The sequence below is a fragment of the Cervus elaphus genome, chromosome 28 (genome assembly GCF_910594005.1).
Source record: "Cervus elaphus chromosome 28, mCerEla1.1, whole genome shotgun sequence".
NCBI lineage: Eukaryota > Metazoa > Chordata > Mammalia > Artiodactyla > Cervidae > Cervus > Cervus elaphus.
Genome location: NC_057842.1, coordinates 50823472 through 50842372, shown reverse-complemented (window position 1 = coordinate 50842372; position 18901 = coordinate 50823472). Strand labels below are relative to the sequence as shown.

The 18901-nt window shown below is 38.8% G+C and overlaps 1 protein-coding gene across 2 annotated transcripts in view; it reads right to left on the bottom strand.

Moving 5' to 3' along the window:
- The window catches only part of SIM1 (SIM bHLH transcription factor 1), a 74304-nt gene that overhangs the window by 17520 nt on the left and 37883 nt on the right, over window positions 1-18901 (bottom strand). For both annotated transcript variants that reach the window (XM_043890446.1, XM_043890447.1), the window contains one exon: window positions 15537-15705. In XM_043890446.1, the coding sequence (XP_043746381.1) occupies window positions 15537-15705 (169 nt within the window). The remainder of the gene's footprint in view (window positions 1-15536; window positions 15706-18901) is intronic.

Sequence of the window (18901 nt, the reverse complement as noted above, 5' to 3'; positions counted from 1 at the left end):
AACTTGGTGATAAAAGCTACATAAAGCCAAAGCCATAAGAGATACAAGGAGAAATACCCTAATAATAAGAGACTAAAATGCCACTTTCAGTATAAGGCAAATCCCTCCAAAATAAGGAAAGCTACAGAAGATATAAAAATAAAAAACAATAAATGCTATGGTTATATATCAGACTTTACACACTGATAATAAGGAATAAGCCTCAGCATCCATGACGAGCCATCAAAATTCATAAAATATTAGGTTATAAAAAAAACTTAGGAAATTTGACCAGGTAGAAATATTATAAACAACACTCTCTGACTTCAATGAATAACAAATAAAAATTAAGAACAATTAAAAAAGAATTCTTCCACCTAAAAAAACAAAACTAACTCCTGGGGAAAATAGGCAAATAAAGTATAAACTACAGAATTTCTAGGAAAAGGATAATGAAAATGTACATATCTAGATTTATGGGATATATATAGTTTTAGATACCCAATTCAATAAAAGTGAAAGAATAAACATAAATCCAATTCTCTATTCAAAAGTTAGAAAAATAACAGAAGAAAAGAGAGGACAAGGAAAAATAGTCAAAAGACATAAACTGATTATTCATAAAAAGTATTAAAATAGACTACATGTATGAAAAGATGTTGAACTTCTGAGTAAGATAAATGCAAATTAAAACAATGAAATACCACTTCTTTTTCTTTTTTTTAGTATTTATTTATTTGACTATGCCAAATAAATTGTGGCATATAGAATTGCGGCATACAGAATCTTTGGGATCTTGCAGCTTGTGGAATCTTTATTGTGGCATATGAAATCTTAGTTGCAGCATGTGGGATCTAGTTCCCTGACCAGGGTCATACCTGTGGCCCCTGTCATTGGGAGCTCGGAGTCTAAGTCACGGGACCACCAGGGAAGTCCCTGAGATACCATTTCTTAACCATTAGATTATCACACATTCAAAAGCTTGACAATACATTGCTTGGCAGAGTGTGGGCAAACAGGTACTTTGTCCCACCCACTGCTGATGGAAATTCAGACTGATAACAGCTTCTATGGAAGAGAATTTGGTAACAGTTAACAAAAACTGCAATTCCCCACTGTTAAGAAGCCACTACACCAAGCAATATATTGATACACTGAGTAGTAAGGTGTAGGTAAAGAGGTATTATATATGGAACCTACTCTAAGCTGGTTCAGAAAAAATAAAAAATGAGGGCAGATGGGGAAAGAGAAAGAGAATATGACAAAGCAAATATGACAAAATGTTAAGCTGTAGTGAACCTATGTTTAGTAGGCAGAAATACTTTACTGTCCTTGCAACTTTCCTTTATGTATGAAATCATTTCAAAGTTAAGATTTTGTGTTTCATTTTTGTTTGTTTGCTTTTTGGCCCCACCACGTGGCTTGCAGGATCTTAGTTCCTTGACCAGGGGTCTAACCAGAGCCCCTGAAGTGAAAGGAACCAAGTCCTAACCACTAGATTATCAGGGAATTTCCTCCATACAAGTATTTCAAAATAAGAAAATCCGATATAGCAAAATATTTCATTTTTATAGAATGATTAGAGACAAGGCCATTTGTTTTAAACTTTTTTTTTCCTGAAGAAATAGCGGCATGCTCTGATTAAGCTATAATTTAATTAAATATCTTTGTTTTCATTACTGATGATTAATATTTTGTACATAAAATTTTTATTTTAAGTTGTGAATTTGGGATTCCAGTAGAAACACCATTCAGATCTGAATTCAAATATGGGTGGACCCTGATCTGCTATCATCCAACATGACTTGTTCTGAAGATCACCTCCTGGGGGCTTTGATTTTTCCATCTGCAGAACAGGAAGAGACTGCCTGCATTACGCCACTGCAGGGAAGATCAAGTAAATAATGTGCATCACAATACTCTTAAAATGCAAATATTACGGATAGATATGTAACGTGTAAAGAAGGGGTCCCCAACCGCCGGGGCCACAGATCAATAGTGGTCCGGGGGTGGACAAGAATAGTTATACCACAATCTTGTAAAAATGATTTTTTTCCCCTAGATTGTATCATCTAGAGGTCATATTTTCAGTTCCATCCTATAGGCATGTCAGAGATAAAACACATAGGTTAAAGGATAAAGAAATCAACATCTCTTTTGGAGAAAACATCTCTTGTACACTGCTGGTGAGAATGTAAATAGGTACAGCCACTATGGAAAATCATATGGAGGTTCCTCAAAGAATGAAAAATAGAACTACCATATGATCCAGCAATTCCATTCCTGGGTATACATCTGGAAAAAATAAAAACTCTAATTCGAAGAGATACACCCCAGTGTTCATGGCAGTGTTATTTACAACAGCCAAGATGTGGGAACAACCCAAGTGCCCATCAACAGATGACTGGTTTAAGAAGATGTGGTGTGTATTTACAATGCAATATTAGCCATAAAAAATGATGAAATACTGTCATTTGCAGCAACATCGGTGGACCTAGAAAATACCACACCAAGTAAAGTACATCAGACAGAAAAAGACAAATATTATATGCTATCACCTATATGTGGAATCCTAAAAAATAATGCAAATGAATCTATACACAAAACAAAAACAGATGCACTGACATAGAAAACAAACTTGGGTTACCAAAGGGCAAAGGGAGGGGGAGGGATAAATTAGGAGTATGAAATTAACAGATACAAACTACTATACATAAAATAGATAAGAAATACAGATTTACTGTAAGGCACAGGAAACTATATTCAATATCTTATAATAAACTATAATGGAAATAATCTGAAATATATATGTGTACATATAACAATCACAGTTGCCATCCATCTGAAACCAACACAATATTGTAAACCGACTATACTTCAGTATAAAAATTTTTAAAAAGAAATCAACATCCCAGCTGCAAAAAGAAATCAGGTGACTGGCCAGTCACCTAAACATTACAGCCTTTTCTTCCTAATGCTCTGATTTTCAAGGTTCAAATGCCCTTTGGTACCAACGATTCTTATCACTTAACTGTGACAGAAAGCCCACAGATCTGTTTCAAGGGTGGAGAGAGAGGACACTTATGATCGATTAGCCAGCACCTGTGGATGGTTTTCCCAGCAATTGTTGATATCTAGACCATTTTTAGGTAAAAAAAAAAAATTTTTAAAAATCACATTTTAGAACCTATAGAATATCTGCCCTTCTTCTTTTGAAAAGGTAATGACACTTTCTCCTCTGTTTAAAGACAAGAAACGGAATGATTCGATTCCCTATTTTAATTAGATTTTATCAACAATGAAAGAAAGTTCACTGAAACTAATTTTTGGTTAATTTTGCAGAAACCTCTATTTTTCTTTCTTAGAAAATTTATTATTATGAATACTCTGCACCTTAGTTTACCCCTATTTCTTATTTAAAATTTAATTTTCAAAACAGGCTTTCATGCTGGTAAATTTAAAAAATGAGTCAGATGAAGGATGCCCTGGTTCTAATAAACTTGAAACCACATGTCACCCACCAAAGGTGGGCTAACACCGACCAGCAAAGAGCTTGGATGCCTGCCAGCAATGGATGTCAGATGCCATTCATAGCCCCCAGCTCTCCTCTAAGACTCAGGGCTCGTGAAAGAATCATTCCTTCTAGAAGAGACTGACACTTCATCCGGTTAAAAATCTGAGCCATCAGCTAGGGTTTTACATGCATTCAATGGAAACTATTTACAACAATTCATTCTATGATTCATTCTGATATTTACTGAATGTCTAATATTGGCAAGGCAGTATGCCAAGTGATTTGAGAAATACAGATCCATCTTTAAGGTGTTCATATTAGAAGCAGTATAAATAATGCATAAGACATAACTAATACAAGTTCAAAAATGGCAAGGGATGAACAAACAGAAAAGCAATATAGTTAAGGAGTTCAAAGAAGGGAGCTCTTACTCTCTATTAACACTGTAGCTACTGGGGAAGGGAAAATGAACTTATGACTAAGAGGCAGTTTACCATATGATTTGCATATGCTAACTAATACTCATCACACAACAACCCATCACACTACCTTTAGCAAATACTTGCTTCACTCTGGTCACTGTACTGAGATCCCACAGACATTATCTTATTAAATGCTCACAACATCTTAAAAGTATCATTAATCCCTTTACTGATGCAACAAATGAAGCAAAAACAAAAAATCCTAAACTGCCCAAGTTCACATGAGTATGATATTTAAGAGGAGAGATGCAATTCCAGAATCTCTGCTCTTTCCAGAATCCTGGACTTGTCTAGACTTAGGGACCTAGCTAACAAAAACAGCAGCGTGCCACCCTCTACGCAGCAGTAATGGATCCCAGGTCCCCAAGCGTGTTCTTACAAAGGGAGCTTTCTCCAACCCCTACATTCCAGTGGACCATCTCCACACAGCCTCGGTGACGTCCTCTTAGTACTGAAGCGCTCCTCCACAACAGTTACAGCAGATATTCCCCTTTTAACAACAGTCATGAGAGTCTCTCCCGACTCAACAGCATGTTCCAGACAGGTGCTCTGCATTCATCTGGATGTGGCAGCAATAAGGCAACTCAGGAAAAATGCCAGATGTTCCAACGATAGATGTTATCATTATCTATTTTTATTCTGGCAGCTCACTGAGGTTTTTTTTTTTTTAATATCATTTTTAGCTGTAAAATATATAGAGAGACCCTCTTATGATAAAGTCCTGTTTTCTATGAAAAACTTTCACTCTATCAGGCATGAACAGCTTTCCTCTTGATTTGTGTCTGAACCATGAGAAAAAAACATCACAGATGCAGACTGAATTGTACTAAGAACATATGCATGCTTTTAAATCACTTTTATCTTACTTTTTACTAATGTAACCCTGAAACATAAAATATGTCCTTTTTTTTTCATTCACTGTTATGGGAAGAACAGATGGTAAAAGGGTTAGATTAAAGTAATACAGCATGTCCATTAAAATAGCCCCCACTGCTGGGGGTGCTTCCCTCAAACGGGAGTTGTGTTTGCTAAGAAGAATGGCTTTGGTTTATACACGTTGGAAATTGCCGGGGGTTTTGTCAAGGATAAACGTAAGCATAAGAGAAAAACTAATGTCAAAATCAAATGCATTTTAAGATGAAAATTATGCAAGCTATTTTGCTAATCTGGAGGGCTGACTGAAAACATTTGCCTGTGAAAATGTAACTGAACAGCAATCAAATAATAAAGTCCATTTCTAACATGAAAAACTGTTACCTAGAAATTGTAAATAAATGAAACTGCAAAGAAGATATCAAGTAGACATTATTTGTTTCATTCCTGCACTCCTGTTAATGGTAGGTAGAAATTTTTGCTTTTACTTCATGTGTAATTTATTGTCTAATGAATCAACAGCAAGAATAATTCTGGAATGATTATACATTAAAAAAGGCTAAATATAACATGATTTCTACAGAAGTCTCACACATGTTTAGCATTGGAAAAGCATCCTCATGAAATTTTAAATGAAATTCTGTTTAATTACATATAACTTCAAAAGAGTGAAGCTTAAGGAAACCTTCAAGGAAAATTAGAGAATGCATTTTAAAAGAAAAAAATGTCAATCTTGAATCACATTCCAGGGTCAAGGCTGACTCCACTAGAGGAACTACACAATAAATATTTCTGCTTAAACTATAAATAATTAGAAGGCAAATACTGGTTCAAAATTTAATCATTAAACATTTTAAATACTTAGGCTATTTCTCCTTTCATTTTAGAAAATGGTATAAATCGTCATCTTCAATCAGATGAAGATCACAGTTTTAAAGAATGGGTTCACAAGATTTTTCACTATTATTTTTATGATCTGCTTCACTTATAGTATGTAATCTGTTGTTTTTTGTGACATATTTAGCTTTAATCCACATTTTAGTTATTTTTAGTTCAAAGAATATTCTGGTGAGAAATCTTTCATACCTGTAAGTTCCTGATAAATTTCATGAAGTAGAAATATGGGAAGTTTTTTTATGTGCCTCAAATGTGGTTTGAAATGTCATAGGCCTTCTCTTAATCCACCCCCCACAGTTACAAAAATGTCGCTGGGATCTGGTTTAGTCATTTTTCTCACAGAAAAGTAAGTACAGTTGACATCTCATTAGCTGTCAGGGTGACGTGCAGCTGGAACCAGCACCCGGAACCAGAGGCTGGGTTTTCTCCAGCGTAATTCTGTAAGGAATCCCCTAGACGGTTCCATATGGAGAGAGCTGTTCCCAACCATGAAATCCACAGTCTACATCCATCTATAAATCCAAAGGTAAAGTCCCAAAGGCTGGCAGGTATCTTCACTGCGCTGAAGATTTTAAACAGGTAATAAACATTTAATTAGGCCCTTTAATGTCCTGCCACACACAGCTATAAATGATCAAGGAAATCTCAACTTTGCATTGATAATACAGAAGTGGCTCTAGCCCATTGGATAAATCCTGGGTTTCCAGGACCAGTAGCACCAGTTTTAATGGTAATCTTCTTCCCTGATGGGCTTTGAGCATGAGCCAGAACTACTTCCATCTTTTCACTGATACTGTGACTCGCTCTGATTTTTCACATATAAGTGGCAGATTAGATGGGCTTGGATTAGATGGGTACAGGTGGTACCACCTGCTCCAACCCCTTATTGCAGCTTTGTCTGGCCTTCCATTGGTTTATTCTGAGTCTCAACAAAGGACGGCTGCCCAAGCTGCCCTTGGCACTGTCCTAGACTTGGGCCAACAGATTATTGGCAGGCATATCACTGGCCTTCTGCATGCTGAAAGAGGAGATCTATCAGACTTGTAACTTTGTGAAAAGAAACTAAAGCTCAAAGGCCCTCTACCGAGGTAATCAATTTCAAGCTGGTGTCTGTAAATGGAAGGATGGATCTACTTTCTCATCTTCTAAGTCAAGTACAATAAGGAAAATAATAAGGAAAACTAAAAGAGCACAAACTGTTAAATAATATACATCCAGACCTTGACCTTCCAGGAAAACACTGCAATTCAATGTGCCATGATGAGCTTAAAGGGGTTTCCTAAAAATCTGTGAAGGATGGATGAGTTAAGGAAATCTAAATTTCTTAGCAAAGATATTCAAATCCAACTTAACTCTACAAATTTTCCATTATGACTGGGTAAGATCCCACCAAAAACTATCAAGTAAGGCATTGCTCTGTTGAATTTGACTATTTGGTTTTAATAAAATTTGATTTGATAGGTTTTCTTAAAATAAATTTCCCTGGGCATATTTTGATGGTGGATTCAGCCATCCCCCTGCTTTGCCTCTGTTCAGCTGTGGGGCAGAATCACAAATTCCAGCCATCATTTCCATTAAGCCAGAAGCAGAGGCTTTCCATTTGATTTAGCACAGCTGCTTTGCCCGCTGCCCAACTTCTTTTTTGACACTAACTCTCCCCTAGATCTAAACCATCCTATGTTATGAAAGAGAGATGTGTTTAACATGAATTATGCCTTATAGCCAGGGATCTGCGGGGATGAGAGGTGGGCTGCAGCTGTGCTTTGGGGGGCTGGGTAGGATTTAAGAAGCTCAACAGGAAAGGTGTCCTTAGGTGAGTACACAGCTAGAGTGGAGAATTGATGTGGTGGGGCTAGAGGTGGCTGACAGATGCAAAGATGTAGCCAGGACCAGGTTGTGGAGATTGGACTTCATACTATAACCAACATAGAGCCTCTTTAGGTTTTTAAGTAGGGCTTGGGGGGTAAGGGGTGAGCAGTGAGTACACGATGAAGAGGGTATTTCAGGAAGCTTACTCTGGCAGAAGTGATCAGAGACCAAAAGAACAACAGGAGGCTGATGAAGTAGTCTAAATGTGATGTGTTCTGAAGAGCCCAGAACTGGACAAAGATAGTGGGCATGGGATAGAGGAGGAGCTAAGGGTCAGGAAAGATCATGAAGGAACATGACCTGCACCTTTTGTGTCCAGAGGTCAAGAACCAAACCAAACAAACAAAGAAACCAGAATTTTAAGAGACTTTTCCCTTTCTTATGGAAGACAACTATAAAGATACAGTACCATAAATGCACTTGGATTATTAAAAGAATAAGACAGTTATCTAGAAAGTATCTACTGATCATGGGAACTGGACCCTGGAACTAGGGCTGAGCCCATAAATAAAGACAGGTTTCTGAGATGTAAGGCAGAGCCAAACAGCATTGCTTCTACAGGAAGTCCCCTACATTCGAACAAGTTCTGTTCCGAGAGTACAGTTATAAGTCCAATTCGTGTGTAAGTCCAACAAAGTTAGCCCAGGTACCCAACTAACACAATCAGCCATATAGTACTGTACTGTAATATGTTGATAATACTTCTCACACAAATAATAAAAAACAAACAATAAAGAAAGAAAACATTTTCACTCTTTCAGTACAGTACCTTGAAAAGTGCCAGCTACGTCACTGCGGCTTTTATGCTTGCTTCCAGACTTCCTGGGCTTGAAATAAAGATACTGTACTACTCTGCTCTATATAGTACAGTTAAGTGCACAAAAGCACAACCATCTCTAGAGGACGCATGCACGTGACAATGCATGAACTAACTCACACGATCGGACATGGGAACACACGTTCTCACTGTTAGAAAGTTCACAACTTGAAGGTTTGTATGTGGCGGACTTACTGTATAGATACCTCAGGGCAATTATTTTGTAATCAAAACACACACATACACACACAGAGTAAATATCAGTTGTCCCTTCCCTCTGTGGTTGCACTGGAGATGACTGTGGAGACATGGAGACTAGAAAGCCCACTTTAGGACAGGATGTAGATGGTTCTCTGCCCTAGAATGTGATGAGCCAGGGAACACGTGTTCAAAGTTTTGCTCTTGAAAGAGCTTCTAGATTCTACCACATTTAATTCCTCCTCAGCAGGTAGGTGTTTGATTTGCACTGCAAGATTTTGTATTTGTGAAAGAATCCTTAGGTTTTTTTTTGCATGTGTATCTTTTGCTTCTCTACGTTAGGTTATAAATTCCATAGTAGCAGAATATTTTCCCTCCTTGGGGTTTTTAATGTCTCTATAGGCAACCAACAAAGTATCTACCTTCTTCTTAAAGTCTTTACTTATCCATTCATTCATTTCATTAACATTCAGTGAGTGAATATGTGGAGGACACACAGATGCTGGGTCAAGGTGGGGGGCAGTATGAAATAGACACGGTTACTACTTTCAAAGATATTATAGTCCAAAAGAGAAGCTCTGACATATCCAGAAGGCAGTAGAAGACAGATTATTCTAAATAGAGGCACAAAGGAGAAAGTTATATTTCATGAAAGAGGTAGCATTCAGTCCTTAGATGATAGGCAGAATTTTGAAAAATAGAGGCAATGCAAGCAGAAAATAAATGCATAAGCACAAGCTTGGAGGCAGGAAAGGACAAGGCATTCAGCAAAGAGGGAGCATAGAAGTCTGGCTGGATCACAGGGTTCAGGTAATTTAGGACTCAATTATAGGTGACCTTGAGTGACAGCCAGGACTGTGGCAATTCTCCAAACACTGACATGATCAGTGGTCCTTTAAGGTCAATCTGAGAAGCAGGAAAGACTGAAAATGAAAATTTTCCAAAGTGGACAGAAAATTAAGATGAGCTCCAATCCTCCAGCGTGACAGAGCTCCTGGGAAACAGGCAGTGGGAGAAGAAGGATAAATGGGTGAGGGGTGAAAGCACAACTGGACGTGGAGAGTGAGTCTGGTCTGTGACGGGGCACCCAAGGAGTTCAGGGCCTTGTTAACTGTCAACCTGCAGCCCCACTGCAAACTTTGCAAACAGGAATAATTTTTTTTTTAGTATTTATTTATTTATTTGGCTGTGCTGGGTCTTAGTTGGGGCATGCAGGATATAGTTCCCTAACCTGGGATCGAACCTGTGCCCTTTGCATTGGAAGAACTGAGTCTTAGCCCCTAGACCATCATGGAAGTCCCAAAACAGAAATAAATTTGAACCTGCTGGAAACACCCCAAGGTATGACGGTCTCTAGGCCTAGAGGCGATTGTCAGCCTCCAACTCCCACCTCCAGTTCACTGCTGGAAGGGCAGGGGAGCCCCCAAGACACCACCAGAGCTTCATCACTGCCAATGATGCCTTTATCACATACATGCTACACTGTGTTTAAATTTTTTGCTTACATTTTTATCTCCCCCATTGAATCTGTAAGCCTTCTGGGGAAAGGGCTATATGTCCAGGTCATTTCAGCCCTCCTCTGCTTCATTATCCATCTATCTTATCAATTTCACTCATCCATCAATTAATTTACCTACTCACTCAATATGTTCTAAGGGCTTTTGGGTGCCCAAAGCAATCTGGTTATCAAGGGCAAAATCTCCTGTCCTCAAGGATCTTAAAGTCCCCATTTACTGCCTCCAAGTTTTCTTCCTTTTATCTTCTAATAATAATCTCCTGATATTTCTATAGAAGAGGCAATATCTGAAGTTCAGACACAACCAGAAAACATAGAAGTCCTGTACAGTATAAGAATTTCAGAGAAGATAACCTCATTTTTTTTTTGGCAAGATGTATTACAGTTTTTACTGTTAATGGTCAAGGATTACATGTCACATATAAAACATGAAATGAATCTATCCTAGTATTGATAAAAGTATTGATACTATGTGTAAGGGAAATTCTTGGTCCTTCTTTTCTCTGAAGCTTCAAAAGTCAGCACAGGAGTCACCAGAGTATTTTTTTGAGGCCAGAAAGAATCTTTGCAGGAAGAGAGCTTCTACCTTCACTGAAAGGAAGCCAGATTGATGGCAGTGAAAATTAAGAGAGTTCTGTGGGATTATTTAAAGTAACAGATGTGGAGTTAAACCTGCAGGTGTTACAGTGTATCTGTAACAAGAGATTAAATACTTTCAGATTTCAGAAGCATACATAGTTTTATGCACTGTTATTACAGAATTATACAGTGCATTGCTTATTACTGACTAGGGAGAAAGCAAGAGGAGGGCAGAGCGAGGCAATAAAACAGGAGGGCACGCACTGTCTCTAATAAAAGTAACAACTATAAACATGCCAAGAGGAAAAGTTTCAAAGGAAACTAGAATCAGGAGGCAATTTATTCATGATTGACGTGGCTACACTATGCCAAGATCACTCCCAACTGTATTGGAGTATCCATGACAAGTTCCTTCAAAATAGATGGAAGAGACTAGCAACTGCTAGAGGTAAGGTCTGAAAAAGAAATTCCATAAACTCAATATTTTTAATTCAACAGAACTGTGAAGAAAATAAGTTGCTATACTCATGAATATAAACCCAGTAACAATAAAATACAACTTTCATATTGCTAAGATAGCTCGACAGCGGCACAGTAGCCGCCTGCAGAATCTTTTGGGAGTCATCTATAATATTTCTTACAACAAATGTTTCAAAATCATTCAAAACAATTTTGACCTCTCTTGTCCTGAGTAATACATAGAGGTACAAAGGTGATTGAGTCATTCATTAAGTGACTATAATATAATCAAGTCTAAAATCATTCCCAAGGGCATCTCATACCAAGTGGGGACCTGAAAGCTCATCTACTACTGCAAGCTGAGTAGTGACAGTGAATTACAATTTGTGCATGTCTCACATCTTCAAATAAGGGTGCCTAAATAATTCCAAAAAGCAGTGGTGCTGTTTGCTATTCATCAAATGTCAGAAATTTCCAGATATGCCTAATACATAATAGAGCAAAGAGCTGAATAAATAATATTGATAGAATCATTACATCATTTTCATAACTAATAAAAAGCACAAGATGTTACCTTATGAGCTCAATTTTTTTTTTTTTGCTCTGGAAACAGCCTCTTGAAAAATCTGATGAGAATTTGCATACTAAAAATATGTAAACATGGAAGTAACAAAAAGTAAAAGATCGTATTTTTGAGAAGAGGAAGAAGCATTTAAAATTAAATACTATGAAAATCTTGATCATTTTGTAAATAAAAATATTTTATTGTGCATCTATTAATATATAAAGGAAAATTCAGTACATGTCACTAAATACAAAATGTAAGCTTTAAAATACAAATTCAGAGACTTCCCTGGTGGTCCAGTAGTTAAAAATCTGCCTTCCAGGGCAGGGGACAAGGGTTCAATCCCTAGTCCAGGAACTCAGATCCCACATGCCATGGGGTAACTAAGTCCTTGCACTACAACTAGAGAGCCTATACTCCACAACAAAGACCCAGTGCAACCAAATATATATCATTTCAAAAATAAATCTATAATGATCAAAATATATCTATAATGAGAAGAGGTACAAGCAGTCAAGGATAAAAATAATTGTATCCTTCCTTCCTCTACAGTGCTTTTCACTTCTGTTGAGAACTTTAGCTCAGACCCCCACTAGACTCACCCCAGGACTATTAAAATGAGCCTCCCGAGTAGTTTGCCTTGCTTCAGCCACCTTAATGCTTCATTTCCAGTTCAAAACCTTTACTGGTTTTCCACACAACAAAATCCAAATGCCTTGGCCTCACAGATGTTCGGCACCAATCAATGAACGTTTCCAAACATATAACCCGTTGTCCTTAACCACAGGGACCCACTCTCCCCCCTCACCCCCAGGCACACTCAGGGTGTTCCTGCATCTCTTCAGAATCTTGGTCTTTCTGAAGTGTCCTCTCCTTTCCCTTATGTGCATATACCTGAATTCTACCCCCAGAGCTAGGTCAACAACCCTCCCCAGGCATATAGACTGACATCTCTCTTAAAGCCTTTTGTATACATCATCCTCTATATGCGCCTCATTCTAGTTCAAAACTTATCATTCCAACTGTACTGGAACACGTAAGGGCATTTCTTACACCACTTTTTTATAGTCTAGCACCTTCTACTCAACCGCTATCCCCATTCATCACAATGGCCAGCAGAGCATCCCTCTAATGTAGGCACTCAGCTAGCACTGACTGAACCAACACATAATAGCAATAATGCAAGAAAGTTGAAAACTAAGTATTCTTCAATAATATAAGAGCGATTTGGACCAAATAAGACTTTTTGAGAAGCTCAATTATTTTCTTTTCTTTAAAATCTCTGAGGATGTAGAATTCCAGATGGGGGTGCTGAGCTGTTTCCTTTCAGCAGAAATGGATGAGTTTGCCCTGGATGTCATGTGTGGCCCCAGAGGACCTGCTGTTTACCTTGTCCTAGGACAGTTCACTGCAAAGGCTGTTCCCTTTTCTGCCTACACGCACGGCTCCTTGAAAGCAAAGACTGTGGTCCATTTCTGATCTCTACATACCAGTAGTCCATGTACTAGGAACTCAGTCAGTGATTGACCTAGCACCATCATTATCTAAAGCAAACGCAATTAAAGAATAACCTTTACTAGGCGCATAAATGTTAAGTAAACTTAATTCATGACTGAGATTTCAAATGAGACACGGGGCCAAAATTCTAAGGACTGCATTTATCTAAGAATTAACACAAGAACGAACATTTTAAAAAGTCAAGAGAAACTCTATGTGCACATAGGTGTGTGCACGTGAATGATTTTTATGCATCATAGTACATTTCTAGAAGAAAACACCATTTTGGAGAGGGAAAAGGAGGAAATAGTGGGTGATTTTCTACTTTCCACTCTTCTGTATTGCTTTAAAAAAAAAAACAATGATGAAACATGTACAATTTCAAATTAACTCCTCCTCACATGAGCCCAAGGAGCAGTCTAATAGCAGTTAAAACATTTTTTTTTAAATGTGTAGACAGTCTAACGTTGTGTGCTAAGTCGCTTCAGTCACATCTGACTCTTTGTGACTCTGTGGACTGTAGCCCACCAGGCTTCTCTGTCCATGGGATTCTCCAGGCAAGAATACTGGAGTGGGTTGCCATTCCCTCCTCCAGGGGATCTTTCAGACCCAGGTATCAAACTTGTATCTCTTATGTCTCTTGCATTGGTAGGTGGCTTCCCTTGCCACCTGGGAAGCTCTAGTCCAACATTAGTGTAAAGTAAAGAAATTTTAGACTTAAGAGCTGAGGTGAAAGAAAATGTAGATGGTGAGGTTTGGGAAGCTCACTGGGGATATTTGGGTTTTGTAGCTTTATTTCTGTGTAACAATGGAAAAATTCCTTCTTAACTTAGTATTTCCTAATTTAAATTTTTCTTTCATCTATGTGTCCAGCACTCCTATCCAAAGGATAAAATTACCCAAAGGAGTAATTCATTCTTCCAAGTAATAAAAAAAGACAGTAAAACTCTTTTCCCAAGGTATGAGATAGTAGTTAGTAAATAAAGCTTCTCAGATACTCAATAAAAAGAAGCAACTCCTCCTCCACAGTAACTTGAACTAAAATGCACTTTATACATAAAGTGCTCAGTCTTCATAACAGAATGTTTACATTGAACAACGTCCAGGCATCACACATCTACTCCTCTTTACTCTTTGTCAGGGTAGAGAAATCTGATCTTGGTGGGAGATTTGAAACCACGTGACTGCATTCCCTTGGGACACAGATCTTCTCACCTTCGCATACCAAGCTAAAATAATCCAGCAAATAGTAGCTTCTTAGTGGCCATGAGCTCAACGAATGACACTTCCTCAAACAGTACATACTTGTTGACGTTAACAGAATTAAAAATGCTCTGATAAGTAAGGAAATAATAGTTTCTGGACTCACTAGATTGCCAATTTTACTTTAAAAAAATTAAAAACACAAATGATAAAGACCACCTTGATGAAATATCTCCGAATCCCAGTTGGTTTTCTACCAGCCCAGGAATCATCTCCTGAATTACCCTAATAAACTGCAGGAATTGGGACATGGTACCCTTAAAGAAAAGGATGGTTACAGGGTACCAGGAGTGAAAAATCCTCAGTTCTGTCCTACTTCCTTCAGGCCAGGAGAGAGTTGTGCCTACATTTGACACAGACAAGTTTCTGTATCACAGAGACTGATAAGGAAAAACATTCTTTTCTTCCTTCCGAGCATCAGGACTTGTCTCTGTACCTTGTGGTGTTTCTGGAATACCTCCTCTGGGTCTCATCAGCTCACCACCTTGCAAAGATGAGAAGAGGGCTGCTTTTCTACCATTCCTGCCATCTGGAAGACCCTCTTTGTTTCATTCCTCCCCATAAACAGTCCATCTGTGCTCAAATCTCATGGTGAAATATACCCTTGATCTTTTGCCTCCACCTCTTAATTTATCCTTCGACTTCAGTTCCTGTCCTAAGATTCCACTTTTCTACATCAAGCTCTTGTTTTCCATATTTTTCTATGCTTGCGCCATCTTTCTGGTTAATCGTTGTTGAGGGAAAAAAAACTCAGGGCCATTCTCCCTGAAAATACAGTTATGATTTTGACTGCAATGAAGCCTCTCACAACCTTCATAGAAAAGCAGTAAACCACAAGATCACTTCGAATTTTTACTAGCACAGTTATTTTAAAGGAAGAAGATACTTTTAGAAAGCTTTCCAGATTTATAGAAGTTTTACATGTATTAAAGCCAGATAATTAATTCCAAACAGCTGCAATACTTCCTCCTCTGCGAGACCAAACCAAGCCACAGAAAAAGAAAAGTGCCAAGTGGCTGAGCACCTACCTGAGGGTACGGGGAAGTCCTGGATTTGGACTTGGAGCTGGACAGCCTGGACTTGGCCCCCTTCCTGCTGTCAGTCAGGGCAGGGGTGGAGCTGCCTGCATAGGAGAAGGCTGGTTTGGAGGCTGCGATCTGATCCAGGGAGAGCTGCAGCCCTTTGTATTCCGTGTCCCTGCAGGGTGGGAAGACACAGCCCTTAATCGGCCACCCCAGGAGACGGATACACATATTCTCTTACTGGAAATGACAGTCATTCCTGTTTGAAGAGGAATCAAGTGAAGGTGAGCCATAGAACTGGTTTCCACAAAACACCTTGATTATTTTGGAAGTACCTAACATTTAACAAACGACTGTGAATGGAGCTGCCAAATTATATGAAGTGCTCATGAAGATGCCTTGATTAAAATATACATTGTTCATTATTTTTATATAGTAGAAAATAAATCTAGAATTCCAGTTCTCTGAGCTCTTGTGTCCCTGCTGGTGAGTTATGGATTATAAATTCTAAAGATTTTCTATTTGTGGGATGAGCTCAGCAGAAAACTGACCAACTGATACTGTCTGATCATTGACAAAAAGAATGTCTTTTATCAGCTGTTCCTTGATCAGTCATCCTGGGTAAACATTCCAAATACCCGTATGGCTAGCAAACTAGGGTATCCAGGCTAACTAGTTAAAAATCCTTTTTCAACAGACTAACTAATTTAGTTACCTGAGGGTATACTTTCCCACCAGTTCTTTCTATTCCTTTACTCAGTAAGTATTTATTAAGTTCCTAAAATATACCAGACTTTGTGCGATATGGAGATGAAAGGATAAATAAGGCATGTAGGGCCTCCTACCCTTGTGCAGATTACAATGTCTTGAGGAGAAGAAACAATAAAGAAATAAACATAATGACTGCAGGCTGTGAGGCGACAGGGGGGAAAAGTGCATCTCAAGAGGGTTCACTGAGAAGGTCCTGCTGAGGTGTTCAGGGACTAAAGATGACAGCTCGGCCCTGCCCACAGCTACCAACCACCTCAGCCTGCTCCCAGGCAGCAGGAAGTCTCAGCTGACTCCTCGGGTTTCAGAAGAGGATATCAATCCTTCCCACTGGCAGCCAAAATAAAATGTTTCAGAGTCTTCCTTATGAGGACTCGTGGGAGAATTTTCTCTCAGGTTCCAGACCTAGCCCGGTGCTTCTGAGTAATTGACTTCTTTTTATCTCACAAGCACCGTGAATCATATCACGCGTCATGTTTCCTTCTTTGCAGTGAAGTCAAAAAGCCTGAGCTCAAGGTCGATGTGTCACTGCCTCTAGCAAGTATACAAATCCTCAGGGCATGAATTCTGTGCAACAAACTCCACCGTCTCTTTATTTTTTTTTTTTCTTATTTTCCCTTTCTCTAATGGGTTTACCTTTTTAAACATTCTGCATGCATTTTCCACACTCTTCAGATTAAGATACCTATGTTAAGTGTAGTAAATTGATAAAATTCTACACGTAAGAGTGGTTGGCAGATCTCCACTGTTCAGTGACGATTCATTTACCTTCTTCTCCTTCTCCCTATCTGTCCTGCTACAGAGAGATCAGGCAAAAGCAAAAGTATAATTCAGGCAAGGAGTTCCTCCTCAAGTGCCCAGAAATAGAAACCGGCTAAAATAGGGCCAATAATATCACTACTGCTAACTTGAGGGTAGTAATAGACGTCATCAAATTACAATGGCTTCATATCAAATAGCTCATCTACTCAGACACCGACACAATTCCGTAAAGCAATTACCATTCAATTAAAAAATAAACTTTTTAAAAAAGACCAAAAAAATTTCTCCTTATATGAGGAACAAAAATTTAGAAGGCAGGCAGGCAGTTTGTCTTTTGGGTTTGGGGGGTCTGATTACCTCACTGGGCTGTTATATGCTCTACTCAACTCCCAGGAACCACGCAAGGCAGACTCTGAGCACTCCCTGGTCAGAAACTCACTGCCAACCAAAATGTGGCACCCATCTATTTCACTGACAACATCTCAGAATTTTCCTTCATTAGCCCCTGGCTTCATCCAGAATAGCTCTCCTCAGATTGATCTTATACTTTCCTGACTTCCTCTTTCTTAAAATCCCTCTTATAAAGAACTACCTTAAGTCATACACACCTCCAGAAAGCCCTTCCTGGGTGCTAAACCCATCCATTCCTTCAGTATGTGTTTACTGAGCATCTCTGTAGTGGCCGTGGGGGGACAGCAATGAATAGAAAGACTAAGTTACTACCTTCATGACCAAGGCACTGGGGCCAGTTCCCGAGGGAAGTGAGGAGGGAACCAGAAGGTGACCTCTTTCCTCCTCAAATCTTATTTTTCAAGAGATTATATCTTATCTTGCCCAGTGGATTCTGAGTTCCTGGAAGACTACTGTCAAGAGCTATTTTGTCTGTTCCAATGGCAACTGGCACAGTAGTTCACCTAGATGGAAGAGGAAGAAGATAAGGATGCAACTAAAAAAGGATTGCTTTCTTCAATGACTGCTAATAACCTGGAACCCAACAGCCTTTCTCTGTGGAAAAGACCTCTGTGGGCTGTAAGTCCCCAGACCCACCTGGCCCTGAGGTCACGTGCATGTGACAGTGAGCCAGCTAGGCGCTGACAGGAGGCAGGGCCCCCATCCTTGACCATATTTTGCGTCAAAATGTACTTCCGTCCACTGCACAGTGGAGCATCCACTCAGCCCCTAGAACTGACAGCAAGAAACACGGACCTCTGAAAATCGGCTAAGTAATTTTTGTCAATTCATTCTTAATGCAACATTTCAGCACAGACATGTACAAGCAGAGGCTACAAGCAGAGAGTAAACAGGATTCACTTTTCTCTTGTACACTATCAGACCCCAGAGTACGCATCTTAACCATTGAAAAAGTCCAAAATTTTTGCATAGTTTCCAATCAATGAAATACTCCAAATTAAATAGGCTTAAATAAAGTTTGAAAGCCAATAAATAATTGTAAATTCTACACATTCATATGAAAAAGCTAATAAATATAAAAAGTCATACTTTGAATTTTTTTTTTTTTTGGCCACATTGTGGCATGTGGAACTTCCCTAACCAGGGATCGGACTCATGCCCCCTGCAGTGGAAATCCAGAATCTTAACCACTGAACCATCAGGGAAGTCTCAGAAGAGTTATACTTTGGATACACCAATAAAAATATTAATGCTTTCGTGCACCAAAAAATACAAAAAAAGAATTCATCAAAACTGAGCAGAAGATCATGAAGTCAAGTAGATCACAGTGTGAGCCTCTTACTGTGTGATAACCTGTCTCGACTTCAGTTTCTTCTTTACACCTCATAGGGATGTGCTGAGGTTCAGATGAAACACTGTGAAAAGCTTGT